Raw genomic sequence first — 22902 nt, 5'->3', positions numbered from 1 at the left:
CCCTCTGCTGGGAAATAACTAGTAATGTCTTAGGCATAATTTGACGTCTAAATATACCGTATGTTTCCATAAATTTATTCAGTACAGTATTGGTAGATGCAAAACACGCTGTTCGTAAAGTATATCTTGCACACAGTAAGAAAAGACCGTTTATACCACGTGATGGCCGATTACCTGATAAAACAATGTTGAATTATCCAAATACACAAATGATCCGTTGCTGTTACCTTTAAACGTCTTATTAATAATCTCTCTGACCCAACACATGCCAAAGAACCCTGTGTTTTATCATCAGACTATGACCAAATAAACAATTATAAATGAATGGACAGCCCCATTCATGCTGATATCGACTCACCCGGGGCCTCATGTATCAATTGTGCGTACGCCAGCTTTCACGTTCCTCCACGACAACTTCGTGTCAGGCATGTTTTTTTTTGTGCGTACGCACATTTACAGCTTTGTCCGTACGCAATGTTTTAGTATGGAATCAACGCAAGTCTTTGTACACGAGGCCCCTGGTTAGTGGAGTTCCATCCTCTGCTCCTTTTATTCATGTCCTCAATCCTTCAGAAATATGGATTTAATCAATATTTTGGCTAAATTTAAGTCTCGCTTTACCTGTTGCGTTAACCACTGACACCTTTCATGGCGCTGAAAAGTGAAAGCCTTTCATACTGAAGGCTAACTGGCTTAAAGGATCATATTAGATCATGATTGGTTAAAATCTAATTTTACTTCACCTAGTCCTTTTTTTAATCTGACGAGAATAACTCCGCTTGGGTACATTGCCAAAGGAAATGTGTTCTTTTCGGGTGATTTACGGAGTCATATGACGTGTATTATTCGAATTGGTCAGTTTACAGTTATGCTCAAGTTATGCCATTAAAACAGCGACATCTGCTGACGGACACAATACTTCGTTGTCACAGGAACATGCCATCTGAAGATGAGTAATTACATCGCTTACTTTGCCAAGTGCATTCCAAATGCCCTGTTCACTCCAAAGTCTAAACTACAAGAGCTCTGCCCTTCGAAGGGAGTAGGGCATAGGAATGATAACTTCATTTTGGAATTTTCCCCTCGACAGCTCGTGACGGTTCAGTACGAATATGCGTACCGTTACACCCCTAATATATTCTTATGTAGGCGCTCTGATTAGCAGAATTTTCTTTTTTTCAGCAGGACTAAGACCCCAAGTACACAAGTAAATTTATGAAACATTGGCTTTAATCCAGCAGACAATCTTTAAGCCTCCTTTGTAATAAACTTTGAAATTTCCAACAGATGAACAATTGAACAGTGATGAACAGTACAATTTAAGTAATCTGTCTATATATATATACACCTAAAAGTAAAAGCCATTCACATATTTACACAGCACAAAGCACTCAACAAAGAAGTGACAGTAAACAAATTTATTTTGTCATCTGCAATTTACAGTTGGAACTCTGGGAATTCAAATATCACATCCTTGCCCGTGAGCTTCTTGTAGACACCAGCAAAGGTCTCAACCTAAAAGAGAACCACGAATTAGCTACTTGTATTTTGTACAATTCAAGACATGAAGGTTTATTTTGTGAATGTTATTTTGTTATTATAATAAACTGCATCAGATAGCTCAATACAAAGTTATTTCTTGGTACAGATGTTAATATTAAAATGTAACTAGATAAACAGTAATGCAGATTACATCTAACATATTCTAATCAAACACATCTGAGGAAGTTTGGCCAACTACAAATAGTGTGCACTGTATGGTTTTCCTCCCCAGTAATGGCCCAACGGGCTCTGGAAAGGTTTAGGAATATACAGGATGCTGTCCACACCAGCCAGAGGCCGGGACAGGCTTGCTATCCAACGTTGTGGAACGGGACTGTAGGTAATAGCACTAAAGTGCTACGCTCCCTTACGCCACACAGACAGAGCCAAATGAGAGGCATCTCACAGGATGTCCACGTTGGGTGTTTGCTTCTGAAAGACAGACAAGCACTTACTTTGTGTTCAACGTTGTTTTGCTGCGCCTTGTCGAGGTGGACCTTGATGAGCCTACTGCTGTCCAGTTTCACACGAATCCTTTTGCCAACAATCTCACTGGGGAAGACCAGGTCCTCAAGGATAGCATTATGCACAGCGGTCAGAGTTCGGCTAGAAGAGAGACCAAAAATGTAAAGCCTGTCCCTTTTCCACCCCATATAAAAGATTATATAACCTAAAATATAAAACTGTCTAAATAACTATTTGGGTTGTGCATTGCATGGTTTATCTCCCCAGTAACGGCCCAAAGGGCTCTGGAAAGGTATAGGAATATACAGGACGCTGTCCACACCAGCCAAAGGCCAGGGACAACCTTGCTATCCAACGTTGTGGAACGGGACTATACGTCATAGCACTAATGTGCTACGCTCCCTTACGCCACACAGACAGAGCCAAATGAGAGGCATTTCACAGGATGTCTACATTGGTTTGATATATACTAACATGCCAACTATCCCAGAAAGTTTTTCAAATACAAGATTCACACTGAAAAAGCAAGAACCACTAACCCTGACTCTGCACATACAGCTTCCAAAATGCAAGAGAAGACGACATTTACCTCCTGGGGCGCTTCTGCTTGTTTTTTGTGCGGCTTTTCCTTGTAGGTTTAGGCAGGATTCTTCTCTGTATGAAAAGGTAAAATCAAGATTAGACTGCTAATTTTTGATAAATCATCTCAATGAAGATCTAGCGGGCATGTACACTGCATGGTTTTCCTCCCCAGTAACGGCCCAAAGGGCTCTGGAAAGACATAGGAATATACAGGATGCCATCCGCACCAGCCAGAAGCTGGGGACAAGCTTGCTATCCAACGTCGTGGAACGGAACTGTACGTCATGGCACCAAAGTGCTACGCTCCCTTACGCCACACGGACAGAGCCATATGAGAGCAGTCTCACAGGATGTCCACGTTGGTTGAAACCACAATTCATGTGCTATTATCCTAAACCTGAATTTACAGTAATTTTTTTTACAGAACGCATGCCAGACCAAAACGGTATCTGGAAATTGCATGTGTGACAGCTCTTAACTCCTCAATTATTTTGTACATTCACAGTGAAGCAAAATACTAAGTTTGCAAGAATGGTATTGTGCTACTTTTGCTTTCGACATCTGTCATCTGTGACACTGAATTAACAGTGAATTAAGATTAAAATAAAGGACTTTCAAACAAGCACCAGAAGTAACGTAGTACAGAAAGTCAACGAAACCAAGCTCAATAAGCCTAACAAAACAGATATTCTGAAAAAGCATGCCATAGGAGGTGAGCCTTACCTGTGCGATGAAGACCACATGTTTGCCGCTGAATTTCTTCTCCAGCTCACGCACGAGTCTCACCTGGATCTTCTGGAAGGACTTCAGTTGGGGCACCGGCACAAAGATGATGATGGCTTTTCTGCTGCCACCAACATCAATTTCCTAAGTGAACCAATAGCATAAGTATACAAGTCAGTCAGTATTTCTACCAATCACAGTTTAAAAAGTGTGCACTGTATGGTTTTCCTCCCCAGTAACGGCCCAAAGGGCTCTGGAAAGGTTTAGGAATATACAGGACGTTGTCCACACCAGCCAAAGGCCAGGGACAAGCTTGCTATCCAACGTTGTGGAACTGGACTGTACGTCATAGCACTAATGTGCTACGCTCCCTTATGCCACACAGACAGAGCCAAATGAGAGGCATCTCACAGGATGTCCACGTTGGTTGTCACTCATGTATTTAACCATCAACACGACATTGATGTTACCACACAAAAAAAGTAATACTGATATTCCAAAAGTGAAAAGTACCTTAGCAGCGGTGATGTGAAGTTCCCTCAGCTGAGCCTTCAAGTCAGAGTTCATCTCCAGCTCAAGAAGAGCCTGAATAAGACAAGCAATACCTTACCCATGAGAACACATTATTTCATATTGTTAAACATTATTCCATATAATAATACAGATCACTAGACTATAAAGTCATCAGAATACAACACATGTTGATATACCTGGGAAATGCCAGACTCGAACTCGTCTGGCTTATCGCCATTCGGCTTCACGATTTTCGCGCTGGTACTGAACATGGCCTGTGTCTGAAACACAAACAGACTTTAGCATCAAATAATGTTTAATCCAAGCACTTTATAGAAAAAATAACAGAAGCCATCAAAATAGTTCCCAGGGTTCGCACAGGTGAACATGGTGATATTACATGTCAGTGCCACCACGGTAATAATTTTTTTTAACGCAATTCTTATTCATCTCAATCTTCGCGGAGTCCCTGACTAACTTTACATTGTAACTTTCTGTTCTCCTAAATCCACCAGCTACTATCAAGTACTTCCAGCTAAGTGTGCACTTAGCATGTTGTTAGCATTGGTTAGTTAACATAACTCCCCGTACAATATTCTTAATTCTACATACCCCACAAAAATACGATTTTTAAATATTATATTTAGCTTAATATTAGTATTTACAAATCACTTCACAGCTGCACATGGGCCGTAGCAACGCTCTAGTTGGCACGTCTGCTAGCACATCTTAAATATCTAAATTCAAGTATCTAAAATCAGCATCCATGGTCTATTATGCTCGCATCTAACGTATCATCATTAAAACATTTCGTAAACACTGAACATGAGGACAAATGTGATATATTTCAGACATTTAAGCCTAATATCCTTCTAGCTGGGCACATTCAGTAGACTCACCTCATACAACGACGGCCTGGGAAGAGGCCGTAATCTCGCGAGAAGCCGGTAAAAACGCGTTCGTGTATGGCATGATGGGAATGATCTCTCGTGCGCAGGGGGTCGCTGCGGGGTAATCTTTTTTACTTACTGTAACCACGAAGAAGTGAAGTACTTTCCCCAAAATGTATTATTATACAAGAATAAACATACAGCAAAACGAGATAGATGATGAAAAATATTATGTAGAATCAATTTGTAGAGCTATCAAAACATAAGGTTCATGTTGTGGAGAAGGATTAACTGGATACGTTTCATTCAAAATGTATCATCCTCATGCCCTTCAAAGGAATAATTTATACCGTTTGAATGGGAATTTAAATAAAGTCAGTCTACTGTATTATTCACACACACTGAAATGAAAGGTGAAACCTTACACTGTAGGGCCAGAAAAAAAACGAACAAAACAAAACATACCATCAGAAATTACATATATAGCCTACATGATACATGACATACACCAACATATTTTTTTTGTTAATGTTTATGAAGTCGTATAACAATTCTGTTCTACACACCACCTCAGTTGATGACGCTGTTTCAAGCGAGCCTGTCGCAGATAAATACAAAGAGAGGAAGACGCGATGCTGCAAGGCGATTGGTCAGCTGGCTGATGACGTAGCTATACCAGAAGCGTTGCATGCGTTGCTTTCGTTTTAACAAACACGAAAAAATTGAATTCGCTGCATTTCGTGAACGGTTTCGTCTCTGTCAGGTTATTTTTATGGCATTATCATATGAAATGTCACCACTTCTGGGTATTGTCATGTTTATTTTGCTTTGAGCAGAGATTATGTTCAGGTTGCCCAGGTTTTTCAATGTTGTACGCAGGACACTCTGTACGAGCGCAGAAGACATGGGCAAGAAAGGGACTTTCTTCTACGCTGTGAGAAAGGGATTCAGACCAGGAGTGTACAACACTTGGTGAGAAAATGCAACTATATGTGGTCTGTTTCTGTAATTGCTTTGTATTGTATGAGAACGTTGTATGGTTCTGTCTTGAAGGGATGAATGTAAACAACAGGTGGATAAGTTTCCCTCTGCCGTTTTTAAGAAGTTTGCCACTGAAGAGGATGCTTTGGCATTTGTGAGAAGTCAGGCAAAGGCGCCATTCACTGGAAGATCAGAGGGTAACATAAAACCCATTGTTTTCCTTCTGGATTCTTATATTTTTCTATAGGCCTAATTTTCGTAAAAGGTTGTTTTACTTTCAGTATTTACTAGTTTAACTTTTAGTCGTGGTTTAAAGGTATTTTGTGTCATCTGATTTCATGCAAATCACATGTATATGGGATAAGCATTATTGCATAATTACATATATTAAATGAATGATGTGATTGAATTTTGTTTCTTTGCATTTAAGGGTGTGACCCCGAGGTCCTGCCTCCTAGAAATATTCCTAGTTCCTCAAAAGTTGTTCTGCTTGGAAGTAAAAGGACACATGAGGACTTTGAGGATGAGGGAGAATCCAGTGTTAAACGAGTGAAACTCATTGAGCCCCCAAAGCCAACGGCATCTGCAGTCAGTAGTGATGGTTTCACTTATATGGGTAACTATTGTGGGCTGCAGAATCTGTATGATAACTTAATCCATATGTTATAAGGCTGTACCCTGAATGTATATGTTTTACAGGCGATGCAGTTGTGGTATACACTGATGGCTGTTGTTCAGCCAATGGGAAAATAGGAGCTCGTGCTGGAATTGGTGTATACTGGGGTCGTGATCATCCTCTGTGAGTCGTTCATGATTAAAAGCATTCTGGAAAATCAATATTTCAAGTGTTACCAATATAGCTTGAATTCACTGTCGGTTTGGATAAAAGCATCTGTCGAAATGTTTATATGAAGTTAGTATTTTTGTAAAATGATACAACAGGTTAATGTCTGACTGTGCTGTTACATGTCTTGCACACAGAAGCTTGACATTTATCTTCTCACATTTTTAAGTCAGCTCAACTTTGTGCATTTGTTTTACGATTTATTCTAAAAACAAAAGGAGGATTAATCAAAATAATGTTCAGTCGTATTGCTGTCACTGGTTCCCCCTCAAAAACAAAAATTGAGGCTCTTGTATTGGTCTGAAATTGTAACATGAATCTCTGTCTGAATTTAATAATCAGAAATGTGGCTGAGAGGCTTCCAGGGAGACAGACCAACCAAAGAGCAGAATTACAGGTAAATACTCGTTCATTTCAGAGTTAGGTGCTCTTTCTCCTCCTCTGTTATTGCTAACAGCATCATTAAATATTTTATCACAGGCAGCTTGCAAAGCACTCGAGCAAGCCATAGAAATGAATTTTAAAAGAGTTGTGTTGTACACGGACAGCAAGTTCACCATTAACGGTATGTTCTCTCCACCTGTCTGCTCAAACTCATATTTACTGTAGATTTGTGTTCATGAGTGAATGTATTGTTTCATTGCCAGGGTGTTAAAGTGTTTTATTTCAAAAGGCATCACAAGTTGGGTCAAGAACTGGAAGATGAATGGCTGGAAACTTAAAGGAGGGGGGATCGTAATCAATAAAGAAGACTTCGAAAAGCTGGACAAACTAAATGCAGAACTTGAAGTTGTATGGGTAAGTTTTATCAAAGTCCGTTTACGGAAGTCGTGCCATGTTCCTAACGCCTCTGGGCAGCTATTTACATCGTAGCCACAGTCCTATCTACTTGAATGGGGGGAGGCAGATATTTCTAAAATCGCTGGCAAAAATCACAATTAAACGGCATATTTCCGATCAATAATCAAACATGACATGAACCGTATCATAACTTTGGTTTGCTAATCTTAAATTGCGCTAAAAATCACCTTTTTCGATGTCGGCTCATCTACTGTGCCTGCGAACCAGGGGCTGGATTAAAAAAACGTTAAGAAGAAAATTCTTCTTAACTGCCATGTATTTTCTTAAATTCTAATTTAAGAAAAAAGTTAAGAAGTTTTTTCGGGAATACATAACTTTCCTAAAACAGTTCTTAATTTTTCTCAAAATTGATCTTAGGAAAAAAAAGAATCCAAATTCTCTTAACAAAAGCTGTCATAAATATCATAAAAATTAATCTCAAAAGGCAAGATGTTTACTTCATGTATTGGGTTGTTTCACATGTGATGTGTATTGTATACCAGAATTATAATTTTGACGTTTACTTGCCATTAAGGAATATTTATTTTGATAAAAAAATTATAATGTCCAGCTCCCTTACTTTAGCTTTCATTATTAAAAACAGAGTGCTTTTTACATTATTCTGGGACAAAGTGACTCGAAACTGAGAGGGTCACAAGTATTATGCTGTAGTAACGCAAAAAGTATTTTAATAAGTATATATTTTTTAACGGTTGCTAACATATTAGCTATAACATGCGATCTTAAATGCCGTTTAACACATCACATGCAAATATATATAGGCTATAAGATTGCAATGTGCTTGTACATAAAGTTTATTGTATAGATAAACCGTGAACAGTGACGTTTGAGCCTCGGTGGAGAGTTGGCTAAAAACAAAGCACGCCCATTCGGAAAGATGATATGATTGGTCAGTTTTACTGTCACTCAAAATTAATCTCTCTCATTGAATTACTATTGTACTGTCAGCGGTATGCTAATTGAAGGCGCCCGACGTAAGCACACGTATAACATCGCAGAACTGTGACTGCTCCGTGATCTAGAATTACTCTCGTGAGACTTGGAAATCTCACGTGGATAGAGTCCGCATCAATCCAGCAATTATATGACCAGCACCTGTTCATAAAATCGTCCGACTTTTATTGAAAATAATATTTCAAAGTTTTTAAAGATTTTTTTACTATGGTTTAGGTCATCACAGAGGGCCTAGAGGACCCTCAGGGTTCGCTACTGGATAAACGCATACAGTTACCACACGAGCAAGCGAGTGTAATCATATATTTTATCCTTACGACAAAAATTAAGATGCCCTTAAGAAAATATTTGAGATCTTTTAAGAAATGTTTGAGAATCGCACTTTCGAACATTCTTACAATCTTCCTATAGTTTATCTTTATAATCAATCTTATATTTTGTCTTAAGAACAGTTTCGTGAATCGGGCCCCAGCTGCGCACAGACTGGCAAGCGCCTCACGAGAGCCCCGCCCCCAGAGAATCGTCTTTACTGATTGACGATTGGCTTGTTTTACTCGAAGGCGGGACTTCCTTCGCTAGAGCGGCCATATTGAGCGTTGCATTCCTCGCCATTCATTATAACGGCATTGGCGCATCTTCTTAATTTGAATATCTTTGATTTTATCTGAACGTGCAGTGTTTTAAAATATGCCGTCTTTAGTTCTCATGTGTTTTAAATGTGTAAAAGAAATACATGACGTTGGCCATGTTAAATTACAATATTAAATATAATCTTTCTTATTATGTGTCTAGATGCACATACGAGGTCATGCTGGATTTACAGGCAATGAAGAGGCTGACAGATTGTCCAGAGAGGGAGCAGCAAAGCCCCCATGTTAGCAATGTTATCACTTTTTATGACATAAAGTTATTGTCTAGGCTGTAGTTTATTTGTCTATGCACTTTTTCTTGATTTGTCGCTTTTTAAAAATGCTAGTGTTGTGTTGTTGAAAACAATAAGAGAAACACATTTTCTTCTTTTCTAAAGAGCAACGCTTGTACAAACTTTGGGTATTTTAATGTGTTTATTTTTTATTGTTATACAAGGCAGTTGTCATTTGGATCGATCCTGAGATAGATTCTCTGTAATTATTTCTCATCTCTCAGAAACTCTTTTACTTTGAAGCACTCAGGACAGTTTTCGGATGTTACAAGCAACAAAAATAACTGTACTCAGCATGCTTGCCTCGGTTGTAAACATGACCATTATTGTACCACTGTAATTTGTTATTGATTATTTTTTTGAAGGTGCTGAAAATTAAGGGTATTTTTGCTCTTATTTTCAGAGTGGAGATTTCAAGTTGTGACTTGGTCATTTCTTTGAAAAATACCAAAGTTGAAAAGCCTTAACATGAACAGCAGGTGTCACTGCAGTTCATGCTCAATTTGGATGGAATAAATAAAGACTAGATCTTATCTTTGCCGTAATATGGTCTTGATTGTTGACTCCTAATTTATTCATTATATAATATTCCTCATGTTTGGTTCTGATCAAGGCATTTTTAATAACAATACATTTTTTGTATTCAAGTACATACTGAATGACTGAGAACTGATTGTCAACAAAATTCCCCTTGGCTGGTGCACACCATACAGTCATGGTAGTTGTTTAAATGTCCCTTTTTGTTTTTCAGTACATACTAGTCACATTTCTCAAAACAGTGCAGGCAAATTTTTGGTAAAAACTAAGGAACAAGCTTTAATAAAAGCTACCTACTGAATATAATATGAAAATGGAAGAAATGTTTTGAAATTATAAAAATGTTCTTAACCAAACACAAGTATTAAAGGCGTAGTTCACCCAAAAAAGAAATTTCTGTCATGAATTACTCGGGTTGTTCCAAACCTGTATGAATGTCTTTGTTTGGTTGAACACAAAGAAAGATATTTGGAAGAATGTTAGCAACTTAGATTTCTGGGGCGCCATTGAAATAATTATTGTATAATTTATTTTATTTTCTTGAACCCAAAAGAAAATATTTTGAAGAATTTAGGAAAACAAACAGTTCTGGGGAACCTTTGTCAACCATGGTAGTCAATGCAGAAATCTCAGTTACTAACATTCTTCCAAATATCTATCTTTGTGTTCAACAGAACAAAGAAATGTATACAGATTTGGACCAACTTGAGGTTGAATAATTCAAGACAGAATTTTCAATTTTGGGTGAACTAAGTATTTTTCCTCATAGATGAGCATTACAATTCACGCCACCTTAATTAATGAATTTATCCAGATATATACTCTATATATTTATATAAAATAGACATTTAAATCAAAGAATTTGGCATATCACATGTTTTAAATTGGTTAACTTTATACACAAGGATTTTAACATTAAGCAGCAAGAGAGCAATGGCCTCTTGTTTATGTTCAGCATTCCAACTATTCTCTGTTGTTTATCTCTGTCCTACTCCGAGCTTTAAATCTGCGTCTAGACAGAAGCCTTGAGTGTGTCTTAAATACAGATAAGCGGCGCAACAGGTAGAGAAAGAGCAGGGCATCATCTTTTTCATGAAACGAATGGGACTCTCGGCACAAGGGGCACAGAGGAGTCCATTCTAACCTTCTCTTACAGGGTTCTGCTCCTCTGAATCCCCGCTGAGATCCAAGACCTTCAGAGCGGGATGTGCGAGAACAGTTATTGGTCAGGAGAATCTGATTGTCCTTGTCTGCTGAAAACAAGAAGGATTTAGGGTTCGTAACCTCTCACAGCGTCAGGTTTCCTGACCTTAGCTTGTATGGATTTTGTTCTGAGCAGATTCTCATATGTCTGACCCTACAGCTAAAACCAAAGTGAACCAAAGTGATGGAGACTCCGTGAACGTGTTTTTGTAATCTAACAATGTCTTATTTTGGAACGCATCAAATCTAAATATGGACACTGGCTGTAATATTTATGGAAGTTAGTATGATTTAGCTCTCATCTGAAGGTTTTTTGATATTCAAAGGTGCTGCTAATTTGTTGGTGATTAAGGAAAGATGGAGGCATACCGAAACCACCCCATCATTACGAAACATCTGGTCTCCGCTCTCTTCAAAACCCGTGTCACAGCTGACTCGGGCCCTCAAATCTGGAAGGAAGTGTAAGGGAATTTCCTCTAATGAATCCGACAATCGCACGACGAGTCCTCTTTGTGCTGGAACTTCAATGGAAGCCACATTCGGAGCAGGCGCAGGGAGTCGCAATCAAAGGCACCGGCAGCCGTTACCACGGGAGCAAAGCTGCGGCTTGTAACCGAACAGACATCTGTTTCCATGACAGCTGTCTGGAGCGGCATCAGCCTAACTAACTGCTGCCTCAGAACTAGTCTGACTGTTTGATATCTCCTGCGATAAAGACGATAGAGAAGATTCTGCCAGGAACCCTCGCCGCTTATTGTTTTGATGCGCTAATGTAAAGAGAGAAGTTTGCATTTGTTTTTATTTTGTTCCGTCTTTGAAGCCATTGGAATCAGAGGGGGAAGAAGAAACACCCGGGAGAAGTAAACATATGGAGTAAACTAACCCGTTGAGCTCGCCGGAAACCGTTTTGGAGAGATGTATCTGCAACAAAGGGTACAAAGGCAGTATCAAAAGCGAGACAAACAACCGTACTCTTTAATAGACCAGTATCTGTGTGGTTTAGATGCCTGCTGATGGTGGGGGTGAGGTATTGTGCTGTTTGCAAGGGCAAGGCCTGTCCACAGAGAGGGGCTTGACAAGGTGAGCTCCAGCACTGCGGCACTCTGCAGCTCTCTTTCTCCCTCTCTCTTTCTCTCTCTCGCTCCACCCTTCCCTATTCCTCAGATAGTACACCTGCTCGGGAGTTCTCCCAAACCCACAATCTCTCCTAGACAACACGACAGCTAACGCTGCTGTAAGTTGTTGTAAGCTGCAGTTATAAGTTGTGTGGCTAAGAAGGACCGCATTGTCTCCCATTCAGCAATTGGAAACATGAGGTACATACGGATATACCCTTATGAGCAACAACGTCGATAATGATGCAAAGTCCTTGACCCAAATAGTGCAGATGGCCAAGCTCTGAGCTGCCACTTAAAATCAGAGTGCTCGGGAGAGTTCGTCGTGTCGCCTGGCCTTCAGGCTGCCTCAAACTGTGTGCGTATGAGACTGACTCATCAAGCTACCAGAGAACTCAATTTTATCCCACAGCAGGTGGTTCATTCTCTTAAAGCCGAGTTCCCCATCACATGCTCTCTGATGAGGCAGCCAAGGTACCTCTATATGTATGAGCCAATCAAGCGGTTTTTTATTGATAACTTTGGCAAGGCTGTCTTGAGCAAAAATGTTCAGCGTTTGAAGAGTGAAAACGATTGGAACATCTGTGTTTTTGTCACACTTGCACAAAAAGTTGAGATCATTGGGGAAAAATTAGATTTTTTGTGTTCTTGTTTTGCATGGCTTTACAGCCAGAAAGATAAGGGAGAAAAGTTTATAGTTTGCTTTGTCATCAGATAGACAACAAAATACTGTGACCTTACTGAATTGGATTTCCTGACCATTAAATCAATATGTTCTATATTTAATATGTGTGGGTTGAGCATGCTACATTCTGGACATACATCCGCCATGTTTTACTGGATGTGATCTGTTTTTTTATTATGTAATAACAAACAACACTGAAAAACTATGTGCCTCTACCTGTATGTCTAAATATTTATTATTTTAGTTTATACTTTTGTTTGCTCAGTTTATCTCAAAAATCTATTTTTTTATTTTTTATTTTAAGTTGATGTGTGTCTTATATAGCAAATTGTTCCCTGTCTTGTATTGTACATTGAAAAAAATTAATTTCACCAGATGAAATAAACAATAATAAATAACAATTAAAAAATTGGCCTATTTCAACATTTTCCAGTATTTACAGTTAATAAATGTTTGAATTTTGCAGCTCTACACGTCCCGAGGTCTAATGGTATGGAATACTGTCCATCTGCGCCCGTATTCTTAAAGCTTCTAAGAATCCTCTAAGAAAGCTCTTAATTTATCTTAAAAACTTCTACTTAGGAGTCTTAGCTTAAAAACGATTCAGGATCAATCTGAGAGAAACTCTGAGCAAGGAAAAGACAAAAACTTTTATCTTAGTGAGGAGGCGGGGCTGACCCCGTTGCTATGTATGACACAGTCTTTTATAGACTGTGATTGGTTGGTTGACCATGAAGGAAAAAGAGCGCTTTTAAGTATAGGGTCATTAGTTTGAGATTGCACATGTCTATTTTTCTGTTTTACCATACTCGCGCGCACACACACATGCACTATATATATATATACAGTATATATATATATATATATATATATATATTCTTTCTTTATTTTTTATTTACCATGCTCTTAATGTCAACGTATTTGATAGAAAATGAACAGTGGCCCAATAAGTTTCTGTAAGTGCTGTAATTGTTTGTGTGATCACTGGTTGTGACAGAACCAAATCGTCTCTGCTGCATAGCTGCATTTCTCCAGTTGCTAAATATGTTAATGTAGTTATTTCTTTTATTTCTGGCGCAATGGCATATTTGCGCTGTTTTGGAGATGTTCGCGTGTCTCTAATAGGATCGGTCACAAACATCTAATGTGTTGTGTCTTATTAACTCACTGTCATTCAATTCAATGTCATTTTATTTTATAGCGCTTTTACAATTTGCATTGCATCAAAGCAACTATACAAGAAAACCAAAACCAAGATAATCAAAAGTTGAACACACACACACACAAAAAAAATCTGATAAACCTTAAAAGTATGGAAATTGTCATGCATTGCAACACATTTCTTCTCACTTTTCATGTTTCTTCCATTTTCTCTGCTGCTAAAGAAACTCTTAAGTCTCTTAAAAGTCCTCCTCGCTACTTCTAAAATTTGGGACCTTAAGAGCTCTTTTAAGGGTTAAGATACTTTATGAATTACTTTCTTCTTTACTAGGATCTTTTCTGTAATTCTAAGGGGAAACGCCCACATTTCTAAGGATTTTCTTAGAATTTTGTCACTAGGAGCAACACTTTCATGAAAGATTTTTCATGAATAGGGGCCCTGGCGTATACTGAAAAATCTCGGAAGAAGCAGTAGACCATCCGGGTATTTCTAACTTACTGGGGTTTTTTTTGCATGCTGAGGTTTCTGGTGTGGTTCATTTCTCATACTGATTTTTGTGTATTACTGTACACACTATGGAAGTGAATTATTTCACATAGAGACTATCTAATATAGTGTTTAACACAATTTCATCAAATTAATTGTAGACATGCTGCACTAATTAAAAAAAACAGAAAGTATCCAAATATTTTTTGTTTGGTCTTTTAAAACATCTACTGCAATGACCTCAAGACATTTTACTGTACGCTGAGACAGGATGGTATACAAAAACAACTGCAAAGCTGGATTTATAATTTGTTTCAATATTTAGAAAAATGATTTCAGCAGATTGTTTTGCATGTAGATAAGACGGAATCCACCTCACCTGGTGGTACGTTCACTACAACTATCAGCCCATCGTGAGCCCTCACCTTGATGAGGCTGCCAGTCAGAGTTGGCAGGTTCTCAGCTGCCCTTGACCATGAGACGCCACAGAGAGATATAGAGACAGAGAGTTAGAGCGAGATCAACATCGAGGGTGACAAGGTGAAGAGCAAATGATGCCATTAAAAGCAGCAGCTGTTTGCTGAAGCAGAGGCTAGACTGGTCAACCCTGCCACCCATAATGATAACAAGGTCAGCAGGGTCATGCTGCTCAGCATCGTGCCACCCCACGCCCCCCATTCATCAGCTTCCCCGCCTCTAATTATGCAGTAGCCTTCTAACCGAGCATGAAATATTATTATACTGAGACGAGAGACCCCCCCCCTTCACGGGATGCGTAATGAACGCTGAGCCAGCAGCCAAACACAGGATAACTGCGATGTCTCTGTGTTACAACGTCCCATTACCAAGCTAAGAAATTCACAGCGGGCTTGTGAAGACGTTTGGGTTTCTGTAAGAGGACGAAGTGAGGTCAAATTTTTCGAGCCATGGATTTAAATGGAAATTTCTAAAAGGCTTTCAGGATAATGGCCTTAAAGGTCTGTGTATGAAGTTTAGTGGCATCTAGCGGCGAGGTTGCGAATTTCAACCAACGGCTGACTCCACCGTTTGTCCCTCATTTTTCGAAGCACTACAGTTCCCAACCAGGCACTAAGATGTCGTCACATTTTCACTTCTTTGCTGAAGGAGATAACATATTTACGAAACTCACTCTGTAGAGCAGTTTGTCCGTTTAGGGCTACTGTAGAAACAATACGGCGAATTCCATGTAAGGGGACCCGCGGTGTATGTAGATAGAAATAACTCATTCTAAGGTAATAAACGCTTCATTATGCAAGGTCTTTATACACCTCTAAAGACATAATATATTATAATCCATTTCTGTCAATCCTCCAAAAATCACACATTGAACCTTTAAGTTTATGAATAAAATGTTTTTTTTTCTACAACATAAATTAGTCAGACCTCAAGTGTCAATTTTTAAAAACGTTGTATGATTTAGCATTTAAACATTCTTAAGAGTTGTTAAGTTGTTATTTTAAAGTAGACATTGGTTTCAAAACTCAAGTTTTATGTATGACTGTATTTTATTTTATGTCGTAAAACGTTTCATCTAGTAATGTTAACTACAGACCTTTCTTTACTCATAAATCAAAAACCCCGAAGGGAACCCATGGTGAAATTTCTTCTGGGTTGGCCTACAAACTGACGTCATGACTGAACAGCTTTATTTATTATTTCTGTCTGAACCAAGACAGGCAGTTTAGAGGTGCAAGCCTGAACAACAGCCTTTACTTGCCAGAACAGCAAAAAATTCCACACACTTGTTAAGAGTGAGACATCAGAATTTGCATGAGGAATGCCAAATTGTATTAAACATTAAATCACGCTCTTATTCCTCCCCTGGTACCCGAGGGGCTTTAGAAAATAAAATCATAATTGCCACAATCAACTGGTGAACCTGGGTTACCTCCGTGCCCAGAGCCCTGCGTGTTCATTGGTAGAGTCCCATGTTTAATCTTAATGAGCGTGAGATGCAGGCAGACACGCTGTGGGGTGCAGGGCCCTGCTGAGCACCAGGGTATTAGCAGAAGAGAGGGAGAGATAGAGCAGAGGACGCGTGTAAAATAATGAAATGATGAGAGCGGACGGTGAGAGTGCAGCATGATGCAAGATTTTAAATGAGTAGGTTGTGCGTGGAGGAAATGGTTTGGCTGGACAGGAAGCACACCAGATATTTATATAAATAGTCAATATTCAATTAAACCTATATATATTTTTCATTATTTAACATTATACACGTTTAATGTCTGTGAAAACCCATAAAGTCATTTTTTGTGATTTACTGTTTTCTATATACTGTAAAATCAAAAGGTCATTCTGTGAAAATATAACCTTAATATCTTTAATATTGACTGAGTAAGGTCATGTCAAAAATTGGAATCACAGTGACATTAATAGTTGAAATCAAACTTGTTTTCTTGTTTCCTCATAATTACGTTATGAGATTTTAGTCTGATTTTCAGAGACACATATAAATGTGAATGCTCTGGTGGTCGTTTTGGATAAAAGCATCTGCCAAATGCACAAATGTATGACAAAACAATTCTACACTCTGAATTTAGGTTATTTAGCATTACTATTATAGTGCCGTGACCTGTAGTTTTTCTCAATATATTTATTTATTTTGATGTTATTTTATCAGTCGGTCAAACTCAAAGACCACCTTGAATCCTTCACCAGGGCTCCAGACTGTTGTATATGGAAAAAGAACAAAAAAGACATATTGGCAGCTGGCCAGGCAGCTTTGAGGTGATTAAACAGGGACTGGAAATGTAAAAAGCCAGCAATTTGACATCACGTGATCAGTAACGTCTTTAAAATGTTGAAAATGTAGGCTTCGCCTGATTGGCAGTGCTATAGAAAACAACAGGCAATCTGGGCGCCGCTGAGAACAGCTTGATATGAGGGGAAAATGAGATGAGGTAGAGTGCTCTTGCGTACACAAGCTGAGGAAGTTTTTCCGCTCTATCATCATCATTTTCCACATTTTTTTCATCTTTACTGAAAAAAAGAGTAAAAACAAGAACTTTTACTGCTGAAAAATATTATTGATAACAGAGGTATTAAACTTGTTGAGCTCTTTAAACTAAACGGGCCTACAAAATGAAACTTTGGAGAGCAGGTGATGGTTCAAGTTTTCCGTTATAATATGCATGTGCAACACCCAGTGTCTCAAGGTTTGGGGTTAGCACTGTTCGGTTACAGATCTTGGTATATCTCCTTTAGTTCACCCAAAAAAAGATTATTTATTCACCCTTGTTTCATTCCATCCCTGCATGATTTTCTTTATGCAGAACACAAAAGATATTTAGAAGAAGGTCGGTGACCAAACAACATTGGACCCCATTGACTTCCGTTGTACAGACACAAAACCACTAGGACATTTCTCAAAATATCTTCTTTTGTGCTCCACAAAAAGAAAACGTCATATAAATATTTTAAATGACATGTGGGTGAATAAATGATGACAGAATTTGAATTTTGGATTGAACTTAACAACCAAAAGTGGGCATGCATTTTGATGGAACCAAATTATTGAAAAAATTCCATCACGTTTTATCATCATATTATAACAGAGGTTTTTCAAGTACCTAATTTTTAATTTGGATGGCTGAACTATTGACATCAGGATGATTGCTAATGAAAGGCTTGGGGTGAGAAAACATCACAGACCACTCAACGGAGCCCTCTGTCCACGTCAGGCTTCTTGAAACCAACTCTCCGACTAATTCATCCATCTCTCTCTCCCTCTCTTCCTCTCTGCTACCTCTCCGCCTAATCTTCCTCTCCTAGCCAGTTATGGATAACCGACAGGCGGTAATCTTCTGACAGGCAGAACTAAACTACCCGGAGGCAGCGCTGTAGATAATACAGGCAGGTTATGAGAACTCAGATGCTGGCTAGTTTGAGTCTCTGCAGCTCATCGGCAGACAGCATGGGCCTGCCTTCAACTTAATTAGCTTCCCCCGAGATCTTCCTCTGACGGCATCAGGCTGAATGAACGCGTGCATTCGCGTGCACGTGGGTGTGTGCAACAGCAAGTGAAAAAGAGACAGAGTGACAGAGAGAGAGAGAGAGAGAGACGACCATGTCTGGTCAAGTACACAGAAGAAGGGACACCATTATCAGTCCATCAGATGTGAAGGAATGTCTCTCCCGCTGTGGACGGGGTCCAGAGTGGTCCTGACTCGGAGGGGGGCGAGAGAGGCGGATCTTGGACGCATCTAGCAGTGCAGTGGGAGAGATGCAAAGGGAGGGATGGAAGATTTTCTCTGTGTCTTCTGTGAGATGAGTCAGTGGGTTTGTTGTGCTTCGTTTTCTGTCTCGCTGGAGCACGGGCTTCTGCAGCAGAACTGCGCGAGCATGTTGGCAAACAGTGCCACACAATATACAGCAGCACTGCGCCAAAGCAACGCATACAAAAATCATGCCATGTGTGCTGTTGGGTCCAAATATATCATTTTGGAAAGTGGGACATGTTTGTAAATGTTTCCTATGTAGCAATGGTGTCCAGTAGGGCTGCTCTTAAGGGATAGTTCACCAAAAAAGTGTCATCATTTATTCACCCTCATGTTGTTCCAAATCTGTATATGACTCTTCTGTGAAACACAAAAGAAGATATTTTGAGAAATGTCTCAGTGGTTTTGTGTCCATACAATGGAAGTCAATGGTGGCAGTGTTGTTCAGTTACCAACGTTCTTCAAAATGTCTTCTTTTGTGTTCCGCAGAAAAAACAGTAATCATGTTTGGAATTACATGCCCACTTTTGCAAAAATTGCTTTAATGATAACACCTGTTTCACACACACAAGTGTGTCACAGAACCGTCAGTGTATCTACCGTGCAGGCACACAATGTGTTTTCACACCAACATAACACAACTGCTCTAGACATAAAAAGTGATTTCAGGATTACTATTTTGAGTATTTATTTTCGTAAGTACGGAAAAATTATAACATGATTATGTAAAGTTGGCCATTGAGATTTATAACAAACTTTGATTATCGTGAAATCTAACTTACATAAGAAAGAGGATGGTAATGAATCTACACTGAATAGTTAAAACAAAAGTTATAAAATGCTGATCTGCGTACATTCTTCTGGTTATGTGTTTTGTTTTAGGACCAAAACTTGTCTCTATGGCACATGCATGTACATCCTATCCTGAATTCTCTTCTGGAATGAATGCTTTGCCCCCACTGGACTCCCATTGCCCAGAGAGTCTGCTGTACCGCTGTGCCTGCTGTGACCCCATGGATAACTTTGTGGTGACCGCAAGCACTGCTGATTGATCATCAGAGAGAAAGGGAGGGGCATGCCACCCATATATAATGCTAAGCTGCCAAGTAGAGCAGATGGTACAACTCAGTGCAAGTATGCATTAGTTCTCTCTCTCCATGCTGTTTATCAGTAAACATTATAAAGGGCATTCGGGGATGAAGCAGTACCCTTGTATTCTTCATACTTTAATATTTCATGAATTCCTCTAAATGTCTCCACTGCTACCTTACAAATAACAAAAAAACTTCATGATGTCCTATAGTGATTATCTATTTGAAACATCTGGCATTTCTTGTCAAAACATAGTTTAAGGGGGAAAAATCTGTCATCATTTACTCACCCTCAAGTTGTTCCAAACCTGTATTCATTTCTTTGTTCTGTCGAACACAAAAGAAGATATTTGGAAGAATATTTTTAACCACACAATTTTGGGGAACTGTTGACTAAATGTAGTTTCGTTTCCATACTATGATAGTCAATAGTGCCCCAGAACTGTTTGGTTACATTAAAAACATTCTTCCAACACCTTTCTTTGTGTTGAACAGAACAACAAACTTTTTACAAGTTTGGAACAACTTGAGGGTAAGAAAATGATGAAAGAATTTTCATTTTGGGTGAACTATCCCTTTAAGGTTTAGTACACACTTACACTATTTATACAAAATAGCGCAGAACAGTCCACAAGTATATGCGATTTGGGACGCACCTTTAGTGTTTTGGAACATGGTAGCTGATTTTTCGCAGTGAATTGCTGATCTAGCTTGGAGCAGCCATCTACCATGTTTCAAAACACAGCAACCAACTTGAGCTGAATTTTATTGTATCACCATATCAAAATTTACAACCAATTTATGCAGAAATTCAGCTATATGGGTTCACACACATTTTTGCTTACTTTTTCTGTAACTGCAGCTAATTTCAGCCTTTTATTAACCAGCTGCAACAGCCATATTCCTTTGTCGATCAGAAATATGTGTTGATGACTGCCAGACGCCGCCAGGCTTGTGTAAGCATCTGTGCTCACTTCTGGCCCTGGAATGCTGAGGAGTGGCTGGCACGAATTAAGCTGGTGTTGATACAGTAGTAGAGGGTGAGCGCTGCAGGTTTGGTAGGACTGGAGAGAGCAGAGCAGTATGGGTAGCATGAGGTCACTCAACCGCTGCCCATTCATCAGCCTGCGCCACCAAGCCCCATAGCTCCTCTGTCACCTTGACAACACAGCCCACAGCAACCTGCCCCGCATGAAACCTTGCTATTGATTTCTTTTGCTCGTTCTAGCTCTATGTTCAGTCATTCGTTATTTCACTCTCGCTCTCTTTCTCTTCTCTTCTGCACAATGTCCCTCTACGTATTTCTAGCTCTTTATTCAATAAAGTGAAGGTTTTCTTTGTTGATTTGGGATCAGTTTGAATTAAAAACAGTCAGTGGAGGCGATATTTAGATTTGGACAAGCACTCACTCACACTTTCTTGGTTTGGCTCCAGGTCTGAAGTCAGTCTGACATGACAGGCAGGAGAGCACTAAGAAGTGGCATTACCAACTGAGGGCACTGCGGCATTTCAAATGGAAAGCCACTAAGGGAGGGAAAGGGGGAGGCCAATATTGGAAAGATTCCCTACTAATGGAATGGGATACACTCTCATCACTCGCAGCAGGGCACACACACACCTATTGCTAAATGAAAAGGACGTTCTGAAGGGATCATCCTGCTTTACTGTAACAGTGAGCTTTACAGAAGGTCATTCGTGCCCACTGCCATAACACTGTACAACTCATCCACCACATACGTACAATGGACCTTTGGTGAATTTTACACACCCAAAACCCTGTCATTTCACTGCTTTTCCTGAGAATATAATATAAAAAGTAAATATATTTGTGCAGTTTTGTCACAGGATTTACAACCGACTATACCTTCTAATGCCCTGCATTATTTATTACATGCTGTACAATGTTCTTTTATCTGTATCTATCTATTACATATAAATCTGTTTATAGCAGACACTTATTTCATTATTTATTTAATCTCATGTCATTCAAAACCTGTGTATGATTCTTTCTTCTGTGGAACACCAAAGAAGATATTTTGAGAAATGTCTTATTGGTTTTGTGTCCACACAATGGAAGTCAATGAAGTTTAATGTTTGGTTACAAACATTCTTTAAAATATCTTCTTTTGTGTTCTGCAGCAGAAATACAAAGACATACAGGTTTGGAATAACACAAAGATAAGTAAATGATGAAAAAAATCATTTTGGTGTGCACTCTCCCATATCTTTCCCATTTTCCTCAGAACAATGAAGTTACATTGGAAAAAATTGTAGCTCTTTATTTTATAGGTGCTGACCCCTGCTGATGTATTCACACACATGCAGCTGAAGGTTACAGTTGGTCACATGATCGTATCCGCTTTGTGGGTGTACAAATCAATATTTGGAGTGTCGGCAACAGGGTGTCCTTGGCGTAGTGCGTTGAGCTCTGAGTGTTATAGGTTAATGTACATTTGCTTTTCTCTCAGCAGCATTGATTCACATCAGTGTAACATGAGAGATACGTACAACTGTTGCTGAAATGCAACAGCAGACGCTTGTCCTGCATGCTCTGGGGACAGTCAGAAGTGGTGTATGCGAAACTGTTGAGAGGAGAGAGTGTGAAGCCATGCCCTTGCATTATGACCTTTTCTTCTTTTGTTAGTATCGAGTGTTCATCTCCACTTCACCCGAGCACCAGTCGTCTGGGCTGCCCACTGCTCCACTGTCATAAAGTCTGGCTCATGTATTTTTGTTAAATGTTAATCAGCTTTCTACAGTCTCAACCTACAAGGTTTTTACTCACTCTTTGTGTCTTATGTTGGTTTGTTGTCTATCTTGTGTTCGTTGTTTTTCAGTTCATTTGAGAGGTTTGGACGTGATGAAAAGCATTAGTTTTAGGTTCATGAAGAGTTTATTTGCATTTATTTGTTTATTTGTGTGTGTGTGTGTGTGTGTGCGTGCGTGTGCGTGTGTGTGTGTGTGTGTGTGTGTGTGCGTGTGTGTGTGTGTGCGTGTGTGTGTGTGTGCGTGCTATTATTACTTAATCAAACCAACTGCAGTTTGATTGATATTACTTGCACAATAAAAAATATCATTTTGGAAAATTAAGTTTGGAGTAAATGG

The 22902-nt window shown here is 39.2% G+C and overlaps 2 protein-coding genes and 4 non-coding genes across 9 annotated transcripts; 1 reads left to right on the top strand and 5 right to left on the bottom strand.

Moving 5' to 3' along the window:
- Positions 1–1399: 1399 nt before the first annotated feature.
- On the bottom strand, positions 1400–4764 carry rps7 (ribosomal protein S7). Its single transcript, XM_057352757.1, has 7 exons — positions 4725–4764; positions 4023–4106; positions 3826–3897; positions 3313–3456; positions 2597–2661; positions 1998–2148; positions 1400–1515 (listed from the first exon to the last, which is right to left on the bottom strand). Exons 2-7 carry the CDS (start codon positions 4095–4097, stop codon positions 1438–1440), a joined length of 585 nt encoding a protein of 194 aa, XP_057208740.1. The 5' UTR covers positions 4098–4106; positions 4725–4764; the 3' UTR covers positions 1400–1437.
- Positions 1745–1964, bottom strand: LOC130566463 (small nucleolar RNA SNORA73 family). Its single transcript, XR_008964474.1, has one exon. It is a non-coding gene; the product is annotated as a small nucleolar RNA SNORA73 family (small nucleolar RNA).
- Positions 2245–2465, bottom strand: LOC130566462 (small nucleolar RNA SNORA73 family). Its single transcript, XR_008964473.1, has one exon. It is a non-coding gene; the product is annotated as a small nucleolar RNA SNORA73 family (small nucleolar RNA).
- LOC130566460 (small nucleolar RNA SNORA73 family) lies at positions 2732–2952 on the bottom strand. Its single transcript, XR_008964471.1, has one exon. It is a non-coding gene; the product is annotated as a small nucleolar RNA SNORA73 family (small nucleolar RNA).
- On the bottom strand, positions 3519–3739 carry LOC130566461 (small nucleolar RNA SNORA73 family). The gene has a single exon (XR_008964472.1). It is a non-coding gene; the product is annotated as a small nucleolar RNA SNORA73 family (small nucleolar RNA).
- A 610-nt stretch (positions 4765–5374) lies between the features above and the next one.
- Positions 5375–9837, top strand: rnaseh1 (ribonuclease H1). Of its 4 annotated transcripts, none has more exons than XM_057352812.1 (9): positions 5375–5687; positions 5769–5893; positions 6127–6312; positions 6396–6495; positions 6883–6937; positions 7021–7105; positions 7214–7338; positions 9148–9229; positions 9681–9837. In XM_057352812.1, coding segments are annotated over exons 1-9 (891 nt in total). In that variant the 5' UTR covers positions 5375–5556; the 3' UTR covers positions 9683–9837. The 4 variants fall into 4 exon arrangements, with proteins under 4 accessions (XP_057208795.1, XP_057208794.1, XP_057208797.1 ...); XM_057352813.1 differs by having other exon boundaries at positions 5381–5478; positions 5595–5687; positions 9148–9837; XM_057352811.1 differs by having other exon boundaries at positions 9148–9837.
- The last annotated feature ends 13065 nt before the right edge of the window (positions 9838–22902 follow it).

The sequence above is a fragment of the Triplophysa rosa genome, linkage group LG15 (genome assembly GCF_024868665.1).
Source record: "Triplophysa rosa linkage group LG15, Trosa_1v2, whole genome shotgun sequence".
NCBI lineage: Eukaryota > Metazoa > Chordata > Actinopteri > Cypriniformes > Nemacheilidae > Triplophysa > Triplophysa rosa.
Note: the sequence above shows the minus strand (reverse complement) of the source record. Positions and strands in the feature narration are given on the sequence as shown.